The 19152-nt window shown below is 39.7% G+C and overlaps 1 protein-coding gene across 1 annotated transcript in view; it reads right to left on the bottom strand.

The window, feature by feature from the left end:
• Positions 1-14411: 14411 nt before the first annotated feature.
• The window catches only part of Cntn5 (contactin 5), a 1164510-nt gene continuing 1159769 nt past the window's right edge, over positions 14412-19152 (bottom strand). Inside the window, exon 25 of the mRNA XM_013118528.3 lies at positions 14412-17056. Coding sequence (XP_012973982.1) covers positions 16956-17056 — 101 coding nt within the window. The 3' untranslated portion in view covers positions 14412-16955. The remainder of the gene's footprint in view (positions 17057-19152) is intronic.

The raw sequence follows: 19152 nt of genomic DNA on the forward strand, positions 1-19152 counted from the left end.
TATTCCTACACTGTGCCATCCCACAGAAAAATGACTGACTGATGAATTGATTTATTTGCCCAGTCTATACCATTTGCCAAGAATTGTAGTGTAGGCATATGCTACAAGATGAATGAGGGCTATCACAAAGACTCTGAAAACAAGCATGTATATTTAATTATAAGTGTGATTAAAGTGTAACTTCATCAAGTTGTTTTGGGGATTAAAATGAACAGATGTAGTTAAAGGGCTTAAAGCCATGCCTGACAAACATGATTTTTAAATAAATGTTTGTTGTTAATTTTACAACATCTTTAATTATGTTGTCATGCTAGGGGGATATGGAATTTCCTACATAAATATTTGTTCATTCACAGATCTTTCATGAGGGTACAGCAAGGAATTTACACCCCTGATTGTTTGTCTATTCATTAAAACAAAACAAAACTTAACATGTTTTATGTTTAGACTGTGATAGGGAAAAGATAAGAAAAAGGACAATTCTCAACAGCTGAAATTTATTTCTGAGTGTCATTTGAGTAACAGGAACATTCAATGACTTGACTTTCTACAGATTCTGTTTCGTATATTTGTTTATACTATCAAGATAAACACATTTTTTTTCTGTGAAATACAGAAAAATGCGGTCAGGCTGCTAGGATCAGTCTAGGGCTTGTATAGTGTCAGGAGGACACTGTGTCCTGTTTGCATGACTAGGGTTATGACAGCATAAGGGATGCATCATGATCCAAATGCTGAGCTCCAGAAGAGCTGTGTCACCAGAGAAGTTGTGCTTTCAGTTCTTACACATTTGAATATTACACATGTTTATGTCCTTGGAAAACTGATGATCCATAAATATCTGATTTTAATGAAATAAATTATCTTGATATAATTTTATACGACAAAGCAAGAGAGTTCTGAAATCAGTTGAGGGCGGATCCTGGTTTCATTTATCATTTCTAGCAGTGTGACTCTGAGTGAGTCATTCACCTTTTTCATCTGCAGAGTATTATGAAGAATACCAGCCTGGGATGATGGAAAGATTACAAACGCTATTATCTTTCAGTGCTTTAACAAGTGCGGTAGACAGCACATGCTAGCTGCAATTAAAATAGGTTTGGTTGTACCCACTGGTATGTACATATAGGTGTGTGGATAACTTTTAAAAATTAATATTACTTTACCTGACTTGCAGAGGACTTGGAAATACTGTTTCCTTTGTCACAAACTTCATACACCTGATTCTTGATGTTGGTTGGCATGGTTGTGTCTACTTTGTCCTCCAGTTTGAGTCACAGAGAAAGATTTTTTCATGTGTACTCAATGGACACTTGATAAATTCACAGATTGGCCCCAATCCTGGTAACACTGGCATGTTTGATATATTGGAAAGCTTCAGTTGTGTTTAAGGAACTCATGTAAGCAAAATATTTATACTTCAGCTTTCTTGGAGGTCAGTCATCTGTTGCAATGGCCATGGGGTGTCCCCTCATCTCTAATATATGCATGCTTACTTAATATTCTTGTGACAGCAAGTTGTCATGTGACATAGTTGAAGAGAAATTTGATATCATTCGTCAAGCCTGGTTTAGGAATAATGGAATCCACTTGCCCAGGTTCTGATGGCATGGAGCAAGTGACACTCAAGGTGTTAATTAAGGTTCATTCTGTCCTGTCTTCTTTCTTGACTCACTATACAAGGCCATCTATTCTGTGAGTTATAGCCAAGCCTGGCTCTTTCCTTAGAGGATATTGGGACTCCCATCAAAATAATTTAATGATGAAAATGAGGCTGGTCTAATGGAATTCAGAATGAACCAAGAGTCACCACCTTAGGGTAGGGTTAGCCCCAACACTTAATATTCTGCTCAGCTGCTTGGCTTCATGGCAAAGCTGTAGCTGTTGTCACTGTCAGCTTAAGGCTTATGAAGATTTTTCCCTCCTTCAAGCAGAGTGGGAGGCTGGGGATGTGCCTGGAATTGAGATCACCACAGATGTTCACTTTGACCACTTAGGAGCTTTCAAAGTCTGACATCTCAGCAGCAAGGAAAAAATCAAGTCGGCAGGTCTCAGTAAAACTCACTTCAAAAAATAAAAGCAAAATTGGCTTTTCTTTTGAAGGTTTTATTCTTTAAAGAACTCAACTGTAGTCTTATGCCAGCCTCCTTAGAAAAAGGGTTTAATGAGTATCCATAGGATCCCCAAACCTCTGACACAGAATTTATCTGCAAATTGATTTTTAAAAATTGGGTTGGACTCTCTAAGGACAGAACTCCCCAGCCCACCGTACTGTGAAGCTGTGTGCTCCCATCCCCATTGTCTGATCCAGCTTCATTTAAGCACTAATGCTTGAGAGCCAGGGCTGAGCCTTCTATCTCATTTCACTAGGTCTCCGAAAGACAATCTGGTGTTGAAATGGGCCCGTTATCTAGAGCTGTTTAATTTGTGCCTGAAGATAACTTAGGAAATAAGTTTTGATTAAAAAGTTAGTCCAGCACTGAACTCTCAGTGTCACAAAGCAAACCCTGCTTATTCCTGCACGCCAGATTGAACCAAAGCCCCTAACTGCCTCAAGTAAGTGTGTAAGTGAAAAGCAACAGGAAGCCGTAACAATTACAGACATCTATGCTCTCACTCTTGTTTTTGCATCAAATGGGCTGTGCAGCCTGTACTTCCAAGCATCATCGTGAGTGTCTTAGGAATGAACACACCCTCCCCACCCGGTAATGATGATTAACAACCAAGAAGCATACGCTACAGGAGTACTTGTAGTTGAACCATCCAGCACATTTCCAATGACAGTCTGTTGGAAGCTGGGGAGACAGCTGGACAAGAGTGTGTGGAAGAACTTATAGCATTTGCAAAGCCCACCTGTGCCATCTCAAAGCATCTCTCTAGCTACCTCTTTTCTCCAAAGTTGCTGCAAAATGAAGACCCCTTACCCTCTGGTGTTGTTCTATTCTTCTGACTCTACAACTTTGGACCTTATGGAGAAAAAAAGAAAACCCTCTATTTGTGTAAGCTCACTACCGAGAACTTGCGGATTCTGTAAAATTTTAATATCTTCTGTTACTGACTCCTTGCTGCTTTATCATTCCTGAGTTAGGAGGTCAAGAAAGATGAGGCACCAATAGCACCAAGAGGATAATAATAAAAGCTGAGTGTGGCGTTGGTATTGGCATCTAGTTAAAGCAGGGTCCAGGAGCAGCAGGTATCAAAGGGGCAGACCCAAAGGCAAAGGATGGAGTCCTGGGACTCTTGCCAAGTTCTGGTCTGTCACACGGGTTGGAACTTTTGCTAATGCACTAACCTGTTGTGAGAAGATATCCCCTTTTGAAGGCCCAGGGCTTTTGTTTTGTGTAGTGAGTGGGCTGTCTGCTGTGCTGGAGGCTTGGAATTCTTATAAAACATTTAAAGGACTGAAGACCATTTCACTTGACAAAGCAAGAAAACTGTTAATTGAATTCAACATGGAGCTAGTGAAAAATAATGGAAATTAAATTTTATTTGTAATATTTGGAATGTATGTCCATATACAGAGGTGCCAAGTGATCATTACAGATAAGAAATGGTTAAAAGTTGAACCCTAACCCAACCTTTACTATCATCACATGCATAAAGGTAAAGGAGAAGCTGCTGCCCAGAGCCCTTATGGATCTCATCCCTCCCCTACTTATTTACAGGTTGTTTTGGTGGCTCTCACTCTTCATGTCTTTTTAATAACTCTACCTCTGGCCAGTGGCAGCCTCCTCACTGTTTTGGATGCCCACTGGTCTGTCTGTACCTGGGACACAGTTCCTGGGAGCAGGAACAGTCTCAAAACCTGTAGACCAAGCACGGCACCTGGAGAGTGATTTGGGGGTTAGCAGTACATACACAGTGTACAGTTTATAATGGTGAGTTAGAAGGGAAGAGAGAGGTGAAGTGCTGGGTCAGGCTGGAGAAGGACACCAAGTAGCTAGGGACACATGGACCCCTGCAGTTTCCTTCTTTTATGGAGAAGGAGACAGTGAACTAAAGCCAGAAGCAGGTGGGTAAGGACATTATCACCTTGAGGCACAAGGTGGGGCTTAAGTTATTCTGGTCTATGGGCAGTCGTGCCTCCAGAAACACTTGCCACCATCTGTATATTAGAAGTGTCATTGTCCTCGAGTATACTGGACATGGTTCAGCCACCAACTTTGATAACACAAGCTCTGTGTTTTTTACTTCTACTTTTTATGTTGCCTTGAGTCCTCACTGTCTGGCATAAAGTAATGACTTATATTTGTTGAGTTGACCAGGGCACTCACCTCACTGCCCTTCCCCAATGAGAGGTTTGCTTCAGGTTTCCTGGCTTTCATGCACTTTTCCTGTCTCCTCTTTACAAGCACCTTTCACTTCATTCCTAGCCACACGACCTTGACATCTGTCTTCAACCACAGTCCTGAGTTCATTTTCAGGTTTCCAATCAAGATTTTGACTGGAAGATTTACCCAACTTAGTAATTTATGTTTTGTGCTTGTGCATGGATTGAGAGCATTGAATTAGTAAAATCAAGTGGCGAATGGACACAGGGGAGTGTTTCAGGAGAGAGTTGCTTTGGCTAACCTGACTAGTGAGTCTTATTAGATGAGATGGCAAAAGCTGACTCAGATGGACAGCGTTGTAGGTTCTGATCGCTGAGAAGAATTGTCCCCCAGGACCCAATATGCTGAATTAAGAGACTCTGAGATCATCTGGTTTTATCCCTGTATTTGACAACCAAGACAGCTGAAGCCCTGGGGTGACAAGAGTAGGTCATGACTGAGTCTTGATAAGGCCAAATTGTCTCCAGGTTTGGCTCCAAATGATTTTGTAACCTATCCGATTGAATATGCTGCTTTAAGTTGTTCTTGACCATGTTTGAATCTACAAGCACAGTTGAAGCCTTTATTTATTGTCTGTATTGATTGTGAGGCCAGTGAAAACGTGGTGCTAACTTTTGAGAACACAAAGACAAGATCTTGTCACTGTCTGGAAGACAGTTAGTACCTGGAGGGAAATCAGAGTGGGGGTAAGAACACTTAACTCAGTATGATGAGGACAAATGAGGAAGTCTCCTGAGTACCTGATATCAAATCTGGCTCTTCAATGTTGTTCATACTATAGGCACCAATGGGAAGGGACAATGTTAGTGCCCAAAACACAATCTTTCATGGATGACCTGAGCTCAGGAAGAGTCAGAGAGCAGGACAGGTGACAGACATTCCAGACAGCCGACTGGCATGCGTGTCAATCTCTGCCCTTGTCAATTGACTTCATTTTGACCTTAGTCTTGTGTCTTCTGTTTAATGACAGCAGTGAGACACATAGGACAGAGTTCTTACAGGGATTACATGGGATAAAGCAAGTGAAATCCTCTTTTCCAGGATGCATTTCCTTCCTAGAAAGAGTAACTTTGTGGTCTGCAGAAGCCGTTCATAGGGCAGGTAGGGCTGGGTTCTGACATCGACCTCAGTCACTTCAGGCTGCCTCCCCAGGAGCCAGCAGTGTGCACACTGTTTGGGATGACTTAATCATCATGTGGTAGAAGTCAAGCATTTCATTTCCTCCCCGCTTCCTGCAGGAGTAAGATTTATACTTCTTGATGGTGTTGGATGCAGGAGTGTGTGGCCACAGCTAGGGGGCAACTGTGAAGTGAGGGGGGAGCTCTTTAAGGCCCATGGGGTACTCTGTCCTTTCCTCTGTCACATGACATAGTTTCCCAGAGGCAGGTTACACCCTAAGACTGGATGCTGGAAGAAAGACAAGACAAAGTGTGCCAGTGGTTGATCTGTGAGACTCCACCTGGTACAACGGCCATTAGGTTTGTTGGCAACAGAGCCAAACTTCATTTATCTCATCCATAGCTGTTAAATTTTACCATGTAAATTAGGACCTAAATCAACATGTCAGGTCTGTCCATTAAACCTTTCCTGCTAGTGTTTGTAGTTTTGGAGTAAGCTCCATAGAAAGTCAATCTTCCCTCTCTCTCCCTCTCTCTCCCTGTCTCTCCCTCCCCCCTCTCTCTGTGTTTCACACAGTTTAAACTCTGTTTTGCATGGCTACTTTCATGCAAATGGTTATTTAGGCTAAGTTCTGATGAGATTGAATGTCTGATTTTTCTACTACATTCATTTTTTGCAACATAATTTTTCTGTATTTGAATTTCCTACCCCAATAGGTAAAACATAGATTTATGTTCTTTATCTTATAGATGAATCTTTACCTGTGATTTATCAGTGACCAAAAGCAAGGGGCCCATTTCATGTATGATGTGTCTGCCTTTAGAACAGAAAAACAACTGCCAATTGAGCATCCACAGAGTGCCTCTGAGGCAAAACAAACCAAACCAAACTTAATTTTGGGTAAAATTCCATATTAACAAAACAGAATATTTGTTTAATATAAATTTGTGTAATTAATAGCTAAAGTAATAGGGAAAAGACAGAACAACCCTTAGTTTCTTAAAGACAAGATCCCATGTAACACAAGCTTTTTTAGTTGTGATGCTGTGGTTGGCTTTGTACTTCTGGTATTCTGCCTCCGTGACTCAAGTTCAGTGACTATAGGTGTCTGCTCTAAATAGATCTAGCTCAATAACATGGTGTAAAGACACATTCTGTCGGCAAATACTCATTTTATAAAGAGTCGCATTCATGTGTCTCATGCACTTTGACCATGCCAACCTTTGCATTCTCTGCTCTCTCTTCCTCACTGATCATTTCCTTTTTTAGACAGTCTTGACTTTTAAGTCATATTTGTATACACATTCATGTTTCCACATAAAATTCAGGCTCCACATCTGAGAGAAAGACACGGGTGTGTCACCTTTCTGAATTTAGGTTATTTTTCCTTAATATAATCTTTACCCCACCCCCTTTCTTGCCAGCAACATACTTCCATTGTTGTTTATGGATAAATAGAACTCCACGGTATATCTATGCCACATTTTGTTTTATCCATCTCTCTGGCGACCACCACCTATGCTGTCTATAACCTCACTATTGTGAACAGTGTGGCAGCAAGTCCAGATATACTGTTGTGTATGGACATAGGTTCCTTTGAATACATTCTAAGCACTGTTTCTTTTTTAAACAAACAGATGAATGGGCGCAAAGAATACACACAGAGAACTTTTGTCATCCTCAAACATTAAGGAAGCAATTATTTCAAGTATTTACTTTATTTTAAGTATGTATGTATGTGCATCTGTATGTATGCTTGTGTGTTTGTCTCTGTGTACGTATATGTGTGTGTCTATGTGGTGTGTGTGTATGTATGCATGTGTGTGGTGTGTGTGAGATGTGTGTGTGTATGTATGTGTGTGATATGTCTGTGAATGTGGTGTGTGTGTATATGTATATATGTGTATGGTGTGTGTGATGCAAGTGTATGTTTGTGGTACGTGGTGTGTGTGTGGTGCATATGTATGTGTGTATGTGGTTTGTGTGTGTATGTGATAGGAGTGTGTGTATATGTGTGGTGTGTGTGTGAGTGTATGTGTGTGTATGTGGTGTGTGTGTGTGTGTGTTTGTGTGTGGTGTATATGGGTGTGTGAGTGCAGGTACTTCTGAGGTCCAGAAGAGGATGTCAGATGCCCTGGAGCTGGTGTTAGAGGTGATGTGAGCTTCCTGCTGCAGTTGCTTAGAATCAACTCTGATGTCTTGAAGAAGCAACAAAGTGTTCTTAATGTCTGAGCCATCTCTCCAGCCCCACAGAGAAGCTGTTCTTAACATCACTTACATGGTTATAACATCACCATATTGGGGTATTGATTTATTATAAATGAGCCCTCAAATCAATAATAGTAGCTGAAGAAACTAACATGAATGAAGGGCCAAGGAAAAGGCAGGGGAAGTTTTACTCTTGGTGAGCTCAGTGTGGTCCTCAGCAAATGCATGTTGGAGATGGGGGGTGGGATTTGAAATTTATGGTCAGAAGTATTAAATGGGAAAAAAGGATTAATGTCATTAAAAATAATGTAAAATGATCCAAGCTGGCCTCTGCATTGTCACTATATTCAAATCATAGCTGAAGTACTGTGTTAATATAATTAGGGACAAATCCCAGGGGAAATTAGCAAACTCGGCATAATGTAAATGTTTTTTAATGACTGTAGAGATTCTGTGAGGGACACCCTCGTTAGTGATGCTAATGGTGTCGAGTAACACTTCTTGTTGCTTTCGCTGAGATCCTGAGTGCAGAAAGGATTGTTTCACTTCAGCTTAGGCCTTTGAGGGTGGAGAAAGGCAAGCACCACACACCTGGGTGTAGCATAAGGCCCGTTTGTAAGCTGCTGGCCCCTGGAGAGTTGGAGCACTAGCCTTGTCCCTCATGGACTGCAGCACAGGGAGAGCAGACACTCCATCCCACTAGGGAAGTGCACCAGAGCTGACCCTGTTGGCAGTGGTGCAAGTGAGCTGCCCTGAGGGTGTGAGGAAAACAGAGCTGACCTTCCTCCTGCCCTGGGCCCTGAGAGTAGGACTAGTCCTGACTTCACCAAATACAACACACTACAGCTAACCCCGTGGTGGGGGACATAGGTTAGTCAGCCCTGAGGGCATGGGAGCAGGATAGCTGACAATCGCCTCCAAACCTGTACACCCTGTACAGTGATCCAGAGAAAGAAGACCCTGTGTCTGCCTGGGAAAGATACTGGAGCTGGCCCTGGTGATGTGAGTGTGTGTGAGCTGGACCCAAGGGCCTGAGAACAAAAACACTTGCCCCATTCCTTGTTGCTGGTTTCATTGGCAAAGGCAGTGCTGGACAGCGCATCCAGCAGTGACAATGGGGAAAAAAAGCTGGTGGGCTGAGAAGCCAGCTACCACCCAGGCCCAGAACAAGGGCTTTGAATTGGCCCATCCCAAAATCCAACTCATCTATGAGCCATATTGGAGCGTGTGAAGGGCACTGACCTAGAGATCCAAAACTGCAGGGTCTCTGACACAGGAGACAACAGCAGGACATCCAAGAGAAGCCCCAGTGAGAGCCTGTTATCGACAGCAAAGCAGACCAATGACTCCTGGCAGTGAGCATTTGCAAGTAAAGATGAAAGAACCAGAGTTAATGACGTAACTCAATTGGCCATGTTACAGCTTCCATGATGAGATTCTTTTCTAGTTTTTTATTTGTTTCTTTGGTTTTTAGCTTTACCTTTAAATTTGGGGGAGTTGCAAGGGCAGAAGGTAGATGGAGGGGGAGAAAGAAATGAGTGGCATCAGTATGCATGATGTAAAACCTGAAAAGAATCAATAAAAATAGAAATAAGAAAAGCAAACCGCAGTGCAGTCCCTGTTCATACCTAAAACAATTACTTTAACATGAACTTAGTCATTTATCCTGGTCATCTAAAATATTTATTAATACTTTATTGAGATAGAGAGAAGTAACTTCCATGAGAAGCTGAGAACTGGGTCAGCATTCTATGGTCTCCAAACTGTGGCCAGGATCCAAGAAAGAGAGTTTTCCTTTCTTTCTCCCCCTTTATCTCTCCCCTTTCCCATGTACCTGGCACCTGTGTCGATTGACAAACTACCAAGGCAGGCAGACAGTTTAGAACTTCCTGCTTTGCTGAGAAGTCTGACAGACACACTGTGGCCTATGGGCTGAAGATGGATGCCCTAACGTTACAGAGGAACTTCAGGTGACTGTCCAGGTAGTGAGGTGTCTCTGTCAATTCTAGAGTTCATATATTATTCTTTTGTTGTCTTTGATGGAGTTGAAGACAGATAGTTATAGTCTTCCTTACTTAGTTATGGTAAAAGATAAGTTACATATAAGGCTTAAGACTCACACAGATAGGATAGATGATAAAATACTTTCTTTAAATCTTACTAAATGTTAATGGACTAAATATTGTTACTATAGTTCTTACTTGATAGCTGTTTGGTTATATATAATTTGACCATGTTAAAGTTAAAACCTTTCTTTCATCAGGCAGAAAAGAGGAAATAATGGGGGGAGTCCTTCTGTGTATATGTTGTCTTATTGGTTTAATCAAGCACTGTTGTAAATAGGGGAACCAGATAGGTGGGACTAGAAGTTGAGGAGGATTCTGGGAAACAAGCACAGTGAGTCCCGATGTAGGGCACCAGAGGAGTAAGAGGTCCGGATGCTTTTTCTGGTAAGAGAAGACCACACGGAAATATTCAGATTAGCAGTTATGGGTTAATAATTAAGTCAGAGCTTAACCGATAAGAAACTAAGCAAATTGCCAACAACTTCATTATTAATATAGTATTTCGTGTGTTATTTGGGGGCTGAGACAGCTGCAGGACCCAGGTGGCTGGCGGGAAGACTACATGTTACAATTTGTATTTTACATTTTTTTCTAAAGTTCTTATTAAGGAGGACCTCTGCTCTCCCCTGCCCCTCCACACTATCATGAAGTGTGTCCTGTAATAGTTAATTAATTCCTCATGGTCACACATATTTCCTGTGTATTCTGATATTGGTTGTTTTAGGTTTATTTTTAATTATGGGTGCTTATACTAGTATTAATTACAGCTTACAGTAGTATTATATACTTCATCCTGTATCACCTCCGGTTGTCAATAATGTAGGATTGACCCATCTTGTGTGATGCTAAAATTAATAAGTAGGTTTTAGCTGCAATCCAAAGTCAGATTCTTCATCATTCTTGTAATGATTTTTCTTAGCAACCATTGATAAATATTGCCAGAATCAATATTTCATTAGAGGTTTAAAATAATGGTTTTCCAAATTTCTTATTTATCTGCCATATGCTATTGGGAACAAGTTCAAGAGATATCTTCCATCAAGACTCTGTTTACTCACAATCCTTGATTTCTGGCACTACTGGATGATACAGTTTTGTTTTATGTAATTCTTTTGTCAGTCATCAAAACATCCATTTCTCCTAAAGGCCCCAGATACCTTCAAAGTATACTAGAGACTGATTCAGGCCAGTTATCTAGGAAATGGAATTTGGAGAATTGTCATGGCAGGGTGTGTAAAGGAAAAAGTTAATGAGGGAGGAAAGAATGAACCCACCTCTGCCAAGTGTATCCTCAGGTTGTGTGGCACATTTTGGAAAAGGTTAGATATTTAAATAAAGCTCTACTTGCTTTCAATGCTTACCCATTAAGAAACTGGCTTTGTGAACTTTCTTATCAGCCAATATTTCTAGAAGCTGCTCAGATAGATGGAGCCTTGCTTTGGACTGTGGCATTATGACTGAAAGCATGACTGGCCTGGGAGCATGCTTGCTTTAGAGGACAGGCATGGTGTAGTGCTTGGAGCTCGGTGTCATGGTGTTGTTTAACCCAGGCAGTAGGGTTGTATGAATGTCAAGAGGGTCCATTGGCTTGGTGGCAACTGGGGATCAATCAGCATCTCATCATAGTCTAGGAAGCAGAATAGACCCAGGGAGTGTGGAAATATTGCTCACAAGTGTTTATTTTATCTTTATGACTCAAATTGTCATTGTGTACTCAAAACCTTCATCCCTAGAAGGCTTCCTTTTGACTTTGGAATACTTAGAAATAATTTGCAATTGAGCATCTTTGTAGGCAGCAAATCCTTGACTTAAGAGGTTGGATGTGGACAGATGACACACATTTGACACATTGCATCCCATTCATGAGAATGCTCCACACCTCAGTCTATGTGGAGCTCTGACGTGGTTCAGCTATGTTCCTAGGGCTAGAGAAGCAGGTGTAACGAGACAGTTTCTGTCACATAGGAAATGGCTGTTGGTGACCTACTTCTGTGCTTTTATGATCTCTTCTTTCAAGCAATAATCAGCTCCCATGAGAGGCTAATATACAACTTAGCACAGAGGTCACCGACAGAACTCCAGATGTGTGAGTGGATATAAGTGTTTTTTATTTCCTAGCTTCAATTTTTTTAGTCACTGGAATGAGTTTATTCAAACTGAGCAAGCAACACAAGAATTTAACCATCTTTGAGTAATTTTGCAAAATTTTCTCTTCCATACAAGCTAAGTATTCATTTATGTGTTTAGTGTGTGAGGAGCACATGCAGAAGTCAGTCAACTCTTGGAAACTTTCTCCCTCTCCCTTTATCACGGTCTGGGCATTAAACTGACCCTGTCTGCTATGGCAACAGGAGCCTTTATTTACCTGCTGCGTTACTTGTTACTTCACTCTCGCCTTTATCCACCTCCTGTGTCACTTCACTCACCCATTTCTGAATATTTTAAGTGTAAATGGGGCCTCATCACTGTCAATAGAATGTGGGCTGTGGACAGCTTTCATAGTGACTAATTGTTAGAAACTACAGGTTCAGTTTTCTGTGCTGAGTGAAAAAAGCTACTCTGTCAAATTTTGTTTTTATCCATCTAATATAACATGATGCAAAAATGTATTTGTGTATAGCTCTGAGTCATTAATTATATGCATTACAAAGATAAAGGTGTATATTATCACTATGGCATAATTACCAGAAAAAAAATAAAAACTGTCAAAGTGCCATGCTACAATGTTTTTCTGAGGAGAGAATTTTGTTTTCTTTTTAAATCAAACACAGAGGAACCTAATTAGTTTTATTTGGTGTAAGGTTTTTTTTCATAAAATGTCATCTGTAGACAAGACAGTTTGCTAAGTCAAGGTGAGGCATGGCTATCTCTGTCCTCCACCAACAAGGTTTGGTGATATTTCCCAGAGATCTCTGTGCCCCACCAAGGGTTGGTGGGTTTTACAGGTGTTTCCTATTATACTGGAAAGCAGAAGCCTTTCCACTTCCTACTGTGTAGAAATATTAAACACACACTAATAAAATAAAATACTACACTATAAATTCATCTCCAGTAATTATAAACATCCTGCTACTCTTTCATATATTTCATTTCAAAGTTAGTTTTATTTACTTCATTATCCTGAGGAAAATTCCAGAATCATCCCATTTTACTCACACATATGTCAGTTTATCTCTAACTTATAAATACTTTAAATTGTTAGTGATGCTTCTATTTCTTCCTGTTTAATGCTTAGCTCATATTAAAAATCCCCCTATATTCTCAAAGGCTGCCTTCTTAGAGTCAGTCTGTTTGAATCAGGACCTCAAGAAGTCTCAATACTGTGGTTGGCAGATGTCACTCTGTAATATGCAGCAGATTACTTCCCATTTTCCTCTGTGTGACATTTATTTGTGGAAGAAAGTAAATCTATTGTATTGCTTAATCTCACATTTAGGTTCAGTCTGTTTCCAGTCTTCTGATATTATTTAATTAAAATGTTTCCTCCAACCTTTCTTGCAAAATAGAAACAAGAAAGGCTGCTCAGATTCATGCTGAGTTTCAAGAGATATTAGAAAGATAGTTTATGTCCTCCTCTCCCTTTCCCCCTTCTTTCTCCCCTCCCCTCCCCCTTTCTCTCCTGTCCTGATAAATGTCCTGTATTGGTGCCTCTTCCAGTGATGTTAACACTAATATGTTCGCGTGTTACGCTTTTGCTTACCATTTTTCCTAGTAACTCCAGCATCTGGTAATCCGTATTCTTGTTTCTCCCAGTGTCTTTATGCTGGGGACCAAACTCAAGGTCTATCTCTTCTGTATTTCCCTCTTCTTCCCCACCCTCCTCCACTTTCTCTAGTCCATGTTGTTAGGTCAGGCAGTGAATTCATATAGAAAGTTATTAAGTACTGCTAAAGTCCCCCTAGTAGACTTGTGCTATTTAAAAATATTTTAAAATAACTCCTCTCATCTGTGATCCACTGAACAGGTCGTAGGGATGCAGGGTCTCAGGTGAGTTGATAATCATTCAGATGTGGGAAGCTTACTTTTCCAGGAAGTTTAAGCCAACTTTACATTTATCTAACTTACTGTTGACTTGTTACATGATCTGTATCCTTCTAGACACTCCCTCCGCATCAGCCTAGAGTTAGACAGCAGAGAAGTGTCATCTGTAAGTAAAGAATCCTATGACTGCTGGTAAAGTAGAGGTGAGTGAATGCTGCTGAGAAGGCACGAAAGGACACGTAAATACCTGTGGCCGTTGTACACAGGACAGAGTGGGGCTGACCTGCTAGCCAAAGAAGCCAAAGCATGCCTTTCGCGTGGATTCTACCCACCTGATTCCTGTCTCGAGACAGAACAGCTCCTGAGATTGACCCAGATCTTAACCCATTTCTACTTTGCCGTTTTTTTGTCTTTGACATAGCTGTAGATATTCAAGTTGGGATTAGAATATATTTCTATGGAGATCTTTAAAATTACATATTATTATTTATTTACCTATGTCTCGTGTGTGTGTGTGTGTGTATGTAGGTTAGGGCAACATGAAGTAGTACTTTTGGCTCGGTGGCAGCCCCTTTGCCAGCAGAGCCATCTCCTTAGCCCTCATGGAGATTTTTGAACCCAAAATATTAGCATCCATCACTCTAAACATAGCCATTCTGTGGCCTGCTTGACATATTGACGTTCATATAGTTGACAGGAGAGAAAATAAAAGGCAATAAAAATGGAATTATTTATTAAAAAGGTCTAATGTTACAAGAACAGTACACAGAACTATTATCTTACTGTGTCTTCCACATGATATATACCATTATATATAGTATATATACAGATTGTATACAATATATTTAATGGTTTGACACAGAGTCCACAGTACCTTCAATTACATATGCAAAACATTTGCTGTCATGAATTGTCTCATGATAAGGAGTGCTGTTTTCTTATGATTCAATGGGCATTATAAAAAATACAGTCTCTGTAGTGATTTAAGACTGTGTGGTTACCATTCCACCAGAGAAAATGCTTTCTCAGTACTGTTGTTGAAAAATAATGTTCCTTGATAAGAATGCTGTCTGCTTGCTACAAAATAACAAATATGGAATACAGAAATACAGATACAGTGAAAATCTGTTTTATTTTAAATAGGTTCATGATGCAAAATACATATTTTGTGCATGTTGAGTAAAAACATTCCACATCTCTGAGTTCTTGGAGAATGGGACATCAGATGCTCTGCACATGGATACCTGGGTATCGATGGACTAGCCACCAGTGATTTGGGAATGTTAGCTAATCAGAATCTGCCATAATGTGACATTTTTATTTTCTAGGTTTCATATTAGGAGAATTTAGTTAAGAAGTTCGTCTTAAAGTTCTAGAAGAAAACGTCAGTAGTAAATGGAGAAAATGTCTCAATTTGCCAAATATGGAAAACAATTTAAAAAAAAAATCATTCTAAGGTTTTTCAGATGCATGGTTTGTTCCTGCAGGTGATACCATGCTTGGGGAAGCTCAACTCTCGCTTTCTATTTGTGAAATTCAGCCTCTCCTATTCCCCAGGAGGCACATGAGAAAGGCCACATGGTTTTATTATTCATGTACTTGAATAGTCGCTGTCTTAGTATTTACTGTAACAGTCTGTTGACTAGAGTCTTCTTTTCTGTTGTCTTTCCTTTACTTAGAGATGTCTGGGATACAACTTTATCCAAAGAGAATATGAATACCTGGCAGATAGTAGCACTGAGATCTGAAAACACTTTTATGATATTCAGGATAGATACCCCCAAGCCTCATTGACTTAAGCTCTGTATTTTCATTTTGTTTGTTAATAAATATGCTAATAAAGTTAATTGGCTTGTATCAGACAAAGGCAAAGCAATAGAATCTACCTTTTGTCCTCATGCGATCACTGCTCCAATAGCCATTATCTCCAGGTTCCTTCTGGAACGTGAGGTTGCTATAAACATCATTTCTGGAATCTTCATAGATATGATATCCACCGTGTGCATCCTTGTGCTCTGTGTCCTGTCATACCACGGAGTAGGATTATCTCACTTAGCTTTTTTGTGAACTCTCTCTTAAGCTGACTCTGTCTCCTCAAATCAGTTAATGGGATTGTCTCGGAAGGCATGGAATCCAGCAATGCAGACTTTGGCTAGACTAGCTGAAGCCCTGTGGCAATGCCATGTTTCTACAACTCAGTTTTAACACCATCAATAAACCTAATAGACTCTCTTTATTACAGTAGTTGGGAAGCATTTATAAGTGACATGTGATATATAGCAGTAACTAAAAACTCAGATATATTTTGTTTAAATCATTTGTTTCATTACCTCTCCCACCAACTGTCCTTAAATATTATTTGAAATTACAAGAAAGCCTTGCAGTCAATTCTATATCCATTTTGATAGTGGGTGGAGAAATGGGATTTCCCTGACTCATATTTGCACTTTTAAGCTAGCACCTGTGGCATTATGCCTTTTCAGTTTTCAGTGGTCACAATTTTTGTGACTTTAAACTATCTTTTGACATTAAACATGGACTGTATTTGCTGCTATGTCACATGGCACTCAGTGGGAAATAATAAATCAATTTGGAGTCCCTTTCTATTTAACTTCTACTAATATAAATCCCCTACCACAATACCTTACTATATGGGCACATGTAGAATGGCCTATTAATGAATCTCTCTATTTTGCTATCCAGTCAAACAACAGTTTTTGAGAATTCTTTTATGTATTTACCCTATCATGGACCCTGATAACTGACGAAATTCTTCATATTTCCTGCTGGTTTGGTGTTGAATCAGTGTTCTAATGGGAAGTTTGGAAAATGCTAGACTCAGAGTCTTGAGAACATGTTGCCTTTTGGGTTTGTATTTGTTTTTGAGTAGTCTGATCGAGACCACCAGTGTAACAAATGGATGTCACTCAGAGTCATCAAATAGAAAATCAAATTCCAACATATTAAAAAATTAAGAATACATCTGACAGAAATTACCTTTGCTTACAAAATTTCATTACATACAATCTGCATATTTTATTGGACCAATAACTATCCTCTCCATTTACAAAATCCAAAGAGAAACCTGATGGGTAACTCATACTCCCCCCCCAAACTCCTGAGAGTGCACCATCTGTAGTCCCATATGTTCAAAGCTTTTCTCAGGATCCTGGGTCTCCACTCACTCTGCCAGGGTCCACTGCTGCTTTCTCAAGCTAAAGCAAAGCAAAGCAAACCACATGAGCAGCTTTCACCAGGAACTGGAAGGAAGCATCAAAGCCAAGAGCAGTGTTACTGAGGACCACTTGGAGAGAGAGTGCATGGTTGACTGTGCGCTCGTGATTTTGCCACCTGTGAACAAAAGAGAAGTCTCCAATGAAGCCAGTTGGTAAGAAACGTTCTTAGCGGTACTGGACTGCAAGGTTGGTCTTCTCTCCCAGGCATTGTTCTGCTATGAAATAAAAAATTGTCTGAGATCTCTGCCCTGACAAGGAAGTTGAAGTCTATCTGTAAAATATAGCAAATCCAGAACCATATCTAATACACAAATTTAACAACAAGAATAGATGATTTCTGCTAGAGGTGCAGAGTTGGGAAGTATTTTAAGTTCAAAGTATGGGAGTAAAATCATTGTTTTAGAGAATAACTGAAACAAAAATAATTAGCAAAAGTGTGATGTGACACATTCATAATATCCCATGAATAATAAAATTTAATAAAATATTTTATTTATTATATTCACGGCTATTTGATTATTTCTGCTGAGCAGGGTTAGATCTTATATCCTCATCTCAAAGTCTGCAAAAATGCAAACATATCTGTCTTAGACTTAGGAGAAGTGCTTTCATGAGATCAAATCATCATAAGAGTTTCATGAACTGAACTAACTGATCTGAGTTGATTGGTATAAAGTAGTTTGAAAGCATCATGTGTCCACAAATTAAGAACCATCTTAAGACAGTAACTTTAGGAATAGTTCTTCAAGCTAGAAGTATGCTGACATATCAGAGTCAGTCACATAACTAGTCTTCATATGCTGAGAATGGTAATAAGCCCTTAACACATACTAACTTTCTTGATCCCTGCAACATTCCTATGTGGTAAGTAGCATGGTCCTCCTGTTGCAGATGAGAAAAACTATTGCTTAACAATTAGTAAAATAAAGACCCCATGAATTTGAAGAGAACAAGGAGTATAAGAGAAGGTCTGGAGTAAATAAAGGCAAAGGAGAAATGTAATTATATTATAACCTAAAAATAAAAAGTATAAAGAAAAGAAAAGATGAGGAATGTGATTAAAGTACTGAGGTGGCGATTTGTAGGTCTGGATGCTCTCCTGGACTGTGTCTCTCAAAACAGTGACTTAGTTTCCTTTCCTATGGCAGTGATGAAATAACTCTGACAAAAGGCAATTTAGGGAAGAAAGGGTTTATTTGAGCTTACAAGTCTAGATTACAGGTCACTGTTGCAGAGAAGCCAAGGTGGCAGCAACTTAAAACCAGCTAGTCATATAGCAACCACAGTTAAGAGCAGACAAAAGTGGATGCATGTGTGCCTACTTATTATTTACTAGTTATCACATCCTTCCTACTCCTATAAGTCCAGGGTCCCCTGCCAAGAATAGGGCTGCACCCAATAGGCCAGGTCTTTCCACATCAATTATTGCAATCATGACAGTCCCCCACATTCTTACAGGACAACCTAATCTGGACAGTCTTTATTAAGACTGTCTTTTCAAGTGATTCTAGATTATGTTTAGTTGACAAAACTCATCAGAGTCACTGATTCTGAGTACAACCTTAAGAAAAATGATTAAAACATCACTATCCTATAATATTCTGACAAATTAGTTTTGCTTGTTAGATGAGTGCAATGACATCATGGGGTAATTTAGAGATAGGGAATTTAAATTTATTCCCCACAAAAGAATAATTTTGTTGATATACCACATCTGCAAATATCCACACACATGCAGAGGGTAAGTCTTCATTTGCTTGTCAATTTTTATCACCAATGCAATAGTAAAGGTCATTAAAATATTGGAGCATTTTGAGTAATTTCATATTGTGCAGAATGTGTTAGATATAAAGCTCCCAGCCACATGTGGGTTATGACAAGAAAGGTAAGTTAGATAATGGACCTCAATGGAGTGGCATGGGCAGGAGAAATAAGTGAAGCATGCCTAAATAACCTTTAATTTGTTTGGAAGTGACTGTGTTAAATGCATTGATGATCCTGTAAAGTCGTCTATAATGATACTGAGTAAAGTCTACCTCTCAAGTTCTAAATCAAACCCACTAATTATCTTAACACAGCAAAATAAATAAAGAAGAGTAAAACGCAAGCACAAAGCAGCAGTCTTGGGGGATAAGATCCACCCCAGCTGTTAATCCATCCAGCTGTTTCACCTAAACAAGTAATTTCGATTACTTAAGCATTAGTTTTGAC

Source organism: Mesocricetus auratus, unplaced genomic scaffold (assembly GCF_017639785.1).
Source record: "Mesocricetus auratus isolate SY011 unplaced genomic scaffold, BCM_Maur_2.0 Super-Scaffold_100040, whole genome shotgun sequence".
Lineage (NCBI taxonomy): Eukaryota > Metazoa > Chordata > Mammalia > Rodentia > Cricetidae > Mesocricetus > Mesocricetus auratus.